This window comes from Belonocnema kinseyi, chromosome 3, assembly GCF_010883055.1.
Source record: "Belonocnema kinseyi isolate 2016_QV_RU_SX_M_011 chromosome 3, B_treatae_v1, whole genome shotgun sequence".
Taxonomy (NCBI): Eukaryota; Metazoa; Arthropoda; class Insecta; order Hymenoptera; family Cynipidae; genus Belonocnema; species Belonocnema kinseyi.
The window spans coordinates 123,727,206-123,735,651 of record NC_046659.1 but is presented as its reverse complement, the minus strand read 5'-3'; the positions used below and the strand labels follow the sequence as shown (position 1 = coordinate 123,735,651).

At 25.4% G+C, this 8,446-nt stretch overlaps 1 protein-coding gene across 1 annotated transcript in view; it reads left to right on the top strand.

The window, feature by feature from the left end:
* Nucleotides 1–1,817, top strand: part of LOC117169346 (centrosomal protein of 152 kDa-like) — a 44,940-nt gene extending 43,123 nt beyond the window's left edge. Inside the window, exon 11 of the mRNA XM_033355685.1 lies at nt 519–1,817. Coding sequence (XP_033211576.1) covers nt 519–731 — 213 coding nt within the window. The 3' untranslated portion in view covers nt 732–1,817. The remainder of the gene's footprint in view (nt 1–518) is intronic.
* Nucleotides 1,818–8,446: the final 6,629 nt, after the last annotated feature.

Genomic DNA, 8,446 nt, shown 5'->3' with positions numbered 1-8,446 from the left:
TGCCTCTGTAAGTGCTTATTTTGAGGAACTTCCGAAAACGCACTTTTCTGAAGGATTAAAAAAACTTGAAAAGCGATTGACCAAGTGTATAGAGCTCTAAGAAGATTATGTTGAAAAATAAAAAAAAATTGTTTTTATACTTCATTCTAAGGACTTATTAAACTACCCTCGTACTATCCAACTTGATGGACTTTAGAGACAAATTCAAGAAATAATTATGTTTTTAATATTATTTAAATGATCGATGGTGCTTTTCTCTTCTATTATGTTGGATAATAAATACTATGAAACAGAAAAATATTGTCTTAATATTAATGTTATATTCTGATTTAAAATTTTCGTGGGGAAAAAAGAAGAATATTGTTTGTTGTCTCGTATTTATAAAAACAACATGAAAATGGACGGAATGAATACATGAAAATTGAATTTTTCCTCGCTGTCGGTTATACTGGAAATTGTTTCCAAATTATGTGATATCTGAAAAATGTTGAGTAAAATGTTAATATTTGTTTGTTCAGGAATATGCAGGGAAGAAAGAAAAGTACTTTCAGAGCGAGTGTAAGAGAATGGAAGAGGGTTATCAGAGGGCCTTGAAGGAGGTGGAGCGAAAAGTGGAGGCGGAAGTAACTCTGCGAAAGGAGCAGGTAGCGTTAAAAGTGAAACAAATTGAGAGTCAATATGAAGAACAATTAGAAAGATTAAAACTTAAAACGAAGTACAAATATAAATAAATGTTGAAGAGTGTATGAGTACCAATAGCATGCAATATAGCTTTCGTAGCCTAGGATAAATTGTAGTTAGAAGAGGCTAGTTATGTTTTTAATTTAAAGCACTTCATTGTACAACACTTGAAATAGGCGGTTCATTTCTCAAGGGACCAGTGAGTCGAAATCTAGAATCTAGAGAATCTTTCGATTCCATTCCAACGAGCTCTCTAATATATAGATAATAACGAGCAAGTATTCGAGGTATTATCGAAAGCGAGATTTTAAAGTACAAGTTTCTTAATAATACCCAGTAGAAGTGAAGCTCGGTGTTATTGTATACTTAGATCTGACACTTCTTAAGCAAATTATGACATTTTCAGATAGTAAGTTGCTGTTGAAAAATTACAATCTGGGTGAAAACGCTTATAAGAATTAAAAAAAAAAAAAAGAAACGAAAAAAAAGAAGAAGAATTGTTAGGAAATATTTGACTCGGCTACTTTAGCTATAAATTTGTGTATATATAATTTAAATTGTAAATGAAATCAAAAGAGAATTTTAGGAATGTAGTCATCTTAGTAAAGTACAGAAAATTTTTGTATAGTGTAAATTTTCAACTCGCAACGTACTGAGTATTTACATCCACTGTTATTATTAACTTTAACACATGTGTAGATTATTTATGAGTACATATCTGACACACTCGAAGATCTCCATCTTGTATTTTGCATTATTATTAGTGTAATTTATGAGTATTAAGTACAACGAGAAAATTACGAATTTGAAACTCTTTCCTACCAAGGTTTTAACGATTGACAGTTGAGAACAAAATTCAAGTCATTACCAATACTCAAAATTTTATTATATAAAGAATAGAAACTCGTATTGTATAAATCCTAACATAGTAATTTAGAATTTTAAGAGAAACCCAGTGTTCAAAAAGTTGAAAGGAGTCTTAAATAGTACAATAGAGCAGTCATAATAGAAGTTTTTTGCTGCAGTACAGTATTGACTTACGATAATCATCAGGGTGGCCACTATTTCTCAAATTTTCGTCTCCCGGAAAATATTCGTAATTTCTCCCAGTTTAGAAAAAAATATACTCTAAATTATATACCAATTTTTTAATATTATTTTTTAAATATTTCTAAAACAATAATGAAAAATTTCGAATTAAAGGCGCCCGAAAAAAATATATATCTACAATACAGAACGATTTTGGATAATTCAATTAGAAAAAGGAGTTGAATTTTATAATTTCTAAAGTCGAAGATCTAAAAATTAAAACAATTTTATTTTTAATTGAAGAATTACGAAATTGAATGATTTTAGATTAAAATTTCGTATGTTAATGTCAAAACTTTAAAAATGGAATATTTTAAGATTCGAGTTTTGGAAATTGGATCATTTAAAATTCAGAGTAATTGAAATTAAATTAATTGAAATTCAAAGCGATGAAAATTTGACCATTTTAATTTGAAAACTAAATTTGATCTTTTAAAGTCAAATCCTCTGAAATTTTAGAAATTAAAATTTGTATTGTATAAAAAAATTTTAATTTAACATTAAAGCTCTATTAGACAAAATTGTCAAATATCAAAAAATAAATTGAATGATCTAAAAAAAATTTTTTTTAATAAATAGTAATTTTAAATAGGAAACATTAAAAATGAAAACAATTTTAGTCTGGAACTTTGTAACTTAAACGAATTAGAAATTTCGGAACAGCTGAAAAATCCCAAAAAATAAAATTCACGTATAATTAAATTCCGAATTGAAAATTTATAATTATAACAATACCGAATTTAAAAATTGCTGACAGAAAATTGCCGAATTATCAAATATTCTAACTAGAAAATTTTCGGATTATAAAATTTCTGAATGTAAACTATTAAGCATTTTTTGATATCTATTATTTGATTTTTAAAAACCAATAATCAAATATTTGTATAAAAATATTGCTATGTGTAAAGTATCTAAAATTATTGTTTAAATTCAAAATAGAAATAATTTTTTAAAAAAACATATTTCTGGACGAAAATCTTTCAATTATTTTAAATATTAAAAACTTTAATAATTAAAAACAATTTTTTATAAAAACATGTGATTATTGTATTTTCAATAAATATATAATATTTATTTTCAAAAAGGTCAATTATTTAAATTCGGGAATTTTCTAGTTCACATATTTTATAAATCAACAGTTTTTGTCGGGAACTTTTAAATTCGGTAATATTATAAACTGTCGAGATTTTTATTATTTGAAAATTTTATTGTTTGAAAATTTTTAAATGTCGGGAATTTTATTTTTCGAAATTTTTCATTCGTTCCTGAACTTCGTTTACTGTCAAAAAATTTAATCACTAAAATATTGTGATATTGAAACTTTTTTTACACAAACCCTTTGAAATTTCAATTTTTTGAAGTAAATTTAAATAGCTTAAAAAAATTAATAATTTTTTAATCGCTCATTGTACTTTCCGAAAATTAACAGGTTCAATTCTAATTACAAAATTTAAACATATGAAAGGGAAAAATAAAAGATTCAGCGTGCAAAATAAAAATTCCGAACTCTAAAATTGTAACTATTTCAATTTACTGAAATTATTCAATTAATGATTTATCAATTTCAGATAGTTTAATTTTTACTTTGTTTGATTTTAAACTCATTCTTAATAATCTCTAAGTAAAAATCGGACTATTTTAAGATATTATATTTAAAATAAAAAGTAAAAAAATAATACAAAGCGAGATTGCTGTAATAGGATTCTAATTTTTGAAATTGTACAATTTTAAGCTTTTCAATTCGAAATAGCTTTGTATTTACATCTAAAATTATTTAATTAAAAAAATGACTATCAAGGCTTTTGTTGTAAAATATTGAAAAATTTAATATCTGCATTGTCCTGACATTTTGAATATTTGAATTTGAAACTACAATATTTTGAAATTCAGAATTCGAAATCTCGAAGAAATAATCTAAAAATTTATTTCAGAAAAACATTAATTTCAAGACCACAAAGATTAAACTGTTTTAGATTTGCACATTCAAAACTATAATTTTATATTAAAGTTATAGGAATTTTTAAGACTATACATACATTATTGATAAGTATCGTATCATCTAGTATCAAGTCACATCCAAACGACTGGATAGATTTTTTTACTAAAAATTGCGACTTTTGAAACAAAAAAAAACTTAGGAAAAAACTTAGAAAACGCTCGAATGATGAAAGACGGAAAATCTCCCAGTGTAATATTTCTATCCCGTTTTTCTCCCGGGTGGGTGGCTACCCTGATATGTGTGCCGTATCATAAAAGACATTTTTTTATTTAAAATATTTATCAATAAAAATCTGATATTTCTTATCGATCGTGTATAAAATTATCTCTAAAAATACTCTGTACTTAAAAGACTGGCTCTTAACTTAGCTTCTGAAAACATTAAAATGATTAATTCGATGAGATATTAAAAATATTTCTTCTTGTTAGAAAGCGGTTCAAAAAGTCTGTTATCGTTTCTCGTATTTGTGAATATCGAGAAATGAATAATATTAATGTTTGAATTGGGAACTGAAATTGTTCGTAAATTCTGTAAAAAAAACTCTAATAACAAATTTTAAAGAATTCAAGCCAGTACAAAATATATTTTAGAAAATAAAATCGTTTGGATCATTTTCTTCCAGACAAACATTGTTAGAGATTAAATTTTAAACGTTAAATTAGTAAATATTTCTTGTTCGTATATAGATAAATCGCGACAAGATGAGAGAAAAATTATCAGGAATGCTCTTTTATAAATCTTTCATGCTCTCTATCTCCATTCACTTTCAAATGAGAGATTCTCATTCAAATTCAGTCATTTGTGAAAGGTGTATTTTACATTATAATTTATATTTTTAAAAGTGAACTTCCAGTTTCCAGAAAATTCATAATAGATGGAACTTAGAAAATAATTTTATGATATAAGAAATATGCCTTGGCCAAGCTCGTTACCTACTTTTATTTGCAATAATTGTTTATAAGACAGTTCAGGAAAGTTTTATTATATAGGTCGAGCGGTCAAAGCGTTAAAGAAAATATATATGTACTCAGATCTGCCCGCGTGAACAAGTAAATGTTATGGAATTTTATTGTACAAAGAATAATTATTCTACGAGTAGGCTATATATATATATAGATATATGAGTGTATTTTATTTCTTACGTGTAGACAATTGTACAAACGTGAAATATCTCTCTAATTTGCAAATATATGCAGCCAAACCATAGTAAATGACATAAATTTAATTAATATTAGGACTGAAATTTTATTTTTTACGCTTAAACATTTTAAACCAAAACTGGTGTAAAATTTTCGAAATCGAATGCATATTTGCAAAAAGAAATTTATACTTTATCCGAAGTGTAATTTGTAATTTTGTTTTATGTTTTTATTTAAAATTTGAAAAATATTCTATTGATTAAAAATGCATTTGAACTACTAGAAAGTTGATTAGTTCCAGTATTCCTTGGCTTAAGTGTCAGTAAAACTGATTTTGCATTTCAAGAAAATATTAATAATAATTAAAAGTGTAAAAACGATGGCGGAAGGAGCTTTCGAAGAAACGTCTTGTTTTATGTTCTAAATGATTTTTATTTTTGGCAATATTACATTAACATAGTAGGCGAATCTTTATTGTATACAACCCGAAACCACGCCACTTTGTTTTTAATTATACATACTTGTATAATTATTACTAGAAAGTATAAAACACCATCGCGTCGACAGTATCGCGTTTTACTAATTATTATTATTCTCTATACTAATATAACTATCTTCATAAAATCATCACTTGATAGAGAGTATTATTATATAATAATTAGTTGTGTATTTTTGTACGTAGATCGAATTAATTTATTTTTTTTAATAAAGATTCTATGTCAGTATCTTGCCGAAGTATCTTCGTTTAATTATTTATCCTTATATCTTGTAGATTTATGATAATATTGAAATTATAAATTTCAAAATAAAAAAAAAATGTTTATTAATTTAATTTCAATGAAAAGTTATGTTTAACGTCGAGTAAAAGGAAATTTGAGAACTGGACTTCTAGTGAAGAGTTACATTTTTTTTAAAGTTCTTAGACATTCCCAGGAAGGGGATGTGGAAGTTGCCTTCTTTTTCTATCTTGGATTTTCAAAAAATGAATGGAACTATTTTAAATTGTGTTATCCAAATATTATTGTTGGATTCCTGTTGTTTTTAATTTCCAAAAACTTTGTAGTTGAATTTGAATGTAAGATCTTGAAGAGGAGTTAAAATTTTTATATATTCTTAATTTAATTTCTTAAATTAATTTTTTTAAGACAACTGAACAAAAAGAATTGATCGGAGTAACTTTGAAAAATGTTATATTTTCGTTTATAAGATTTGTCAGGGCCACTACAGATCCGGGAATTTCTTTGGTTGAAAATTATTTTTATTATTATTTAAGATTAATTTCTTTGACAGAAAATTTAATTTCCATTTTTACCTGAAAATCTACCTTTTTGGCAGAAATTTAATCCTCTTGGTTGAAAATTTATCTGTGTGGATAAAAATGTTACTATTTCATTGAAAATTTATTTTATTTAGTTGAAAATTGATTTTTTTACTAAAAATTTACCTATTCTATTTTAAATTGAAAACTTATGTATTTTATTGAAAATTCGTATTTTTTGGTAGAAAAATAATTCCATTCTTTGGTTAAAAATGTAACTCATTTGTTGAAAATATCTTTTTCGGGCTAAAAATTCAACTATTTTTCTATTTTTGGTATAAAAGTTATATTTTTTGTTTAAATTTCACAGCTTTCGTTGAAAATGATTTTTTTTTGCTAGAGCATCAATCTTCCTGGTAACAAACTCATCCTTTTGGTTTTAAATTTATTTATTTAATTGTAAAGGAATTCCTTTTAAAATTTAAAATATTTAGTTAAAAATGTGTGTGTTAGGTTAAAAATTAATTGTTTTTAGCAAAAAAAAAACTAGTCTTTTTGGTTGAAAATTCATTTCTTCGGTTAAAAATTTAATTGTTTTATTGAACTTTTTCTTTGACTTCATTGAAAATTAATGTTTTTATAGAAAATTGAACAATCACTTCAAGTCAAAAATGTATATTTCAGCTAAAAATTCGACTATATTGTTTAAAAAATTCGTATTTTTTGGTAGATCTCATCAGTTGAAACTTCATCTTTTTGTTTAAAAATTACATTCTTTGGTCGAAAGTTGAACTATTTTGTTGAAAATTCTTGTTTTTTTGTTGTTGAAAATTTATTTTTAAATGTCAAATTTAACTATTATTCCATTTTTTTGTTGAAAATTTATCCTTTCCAGTTGAAAATTCCTGTATTATCTTGCAAATTGATCTTTGTTTGGTTTGAAATCCATCTTTTGTGTTAAAAATTCATTTTTATTATTAAATATTCATCATTTAACTTCAACATTCATTTATTTGATTGAAAATTGAACTATTTTGTTGTAAATGTATTTTATTTGATTGAACATGAATTTTAAGAGAAAATATGACTTCTATTTTTGCTTGGAAATTGATCTTTTTTAGTCGAAAGTTAATTTATTTTGTTGAAGACTTGACTTTTTGGGTAGAGATTTCACCTTTCTTATAACAAGTCATATTTTTTGGTGAAGTACTTAACTTTTTTGAAGGAAATTCATCCTTTTGGCCTGAAAATTCAACATTTTGAATAAGATTTTTTTATTGGTTGAATAAAAAGTCTTTATATTGTAAAAATCCTCTTTTTGATTTGTAAATTAATCTTTTTTGTCGAGGATTTAACTATTTATTAGAAATCTTATTATTTGGTTTAATTCAACAGTTTGTGAATCAGAATTAAATATTTTTGTTGATTGGGAAATTACTTATTTTTTATCGAAGATTCACTTTAGTTGAAAATTTCTTTATGACGCCTAGGGCCAAATCGTAAGTTTATTTTTACACTTGGAAGGAAAATCTATCACATACGGGAAAAAGTCGGGGAATTTCGAAATTGAAATTTTGTAGCAACCACTAAAAAGCGTAGGTACAAAATTCAAGAATGTATTGAATTTTGTACTTCGACTTCAACTCGTAGCCTGACCTTGAAAAGTTGTCGCAAAATCTAAAATTGATACAACACAGTTTTTTAAGTCTTATATTTCATGCAGGCCAATAAAACTTTTAAAAAATGTATGGATTTCCGAGATATGACAAAACATTGTCCAAGCGTATCTGCGTCCAGCTTTTTTTTTTGAAGAATATGTCCTGTCAATTTTATTTTTTTCACACAAGTTTCCCAAGTCACAGAACGAGTTGAATATAAGGTTTATATTTTGAAAGTTTTATTGGCTTACATTAAATATAAAACTTCGAAGAATAAGTTCTATCAGTTTTTTTTTTCAATATTTCCGAAGTCGCAGAACAAGTTGAAGATAGGTACAAAATCTGAGAAACTTGACGCAGACATGCTTGGATATTTTTAATCGTATCGCCGGAACCCATGGGAATTTTTCGAATTTTATTCGCTTAAATTAAATATAAGGCTTAAGACTGCTTTGTAAAAGTTACAGATTTTTTTCTAAAACTTTCCTAGCTCCATGCCACGAGTTAAACTGGAGGTACAAAAATAAAAAAATTCTTGATTTATTTAGCAGGTTTTTCAACACATTTTTCGCTCTTGTTTTGAATGAGTCATTTCTAGATTTTTTGTATTATTATTCTATTG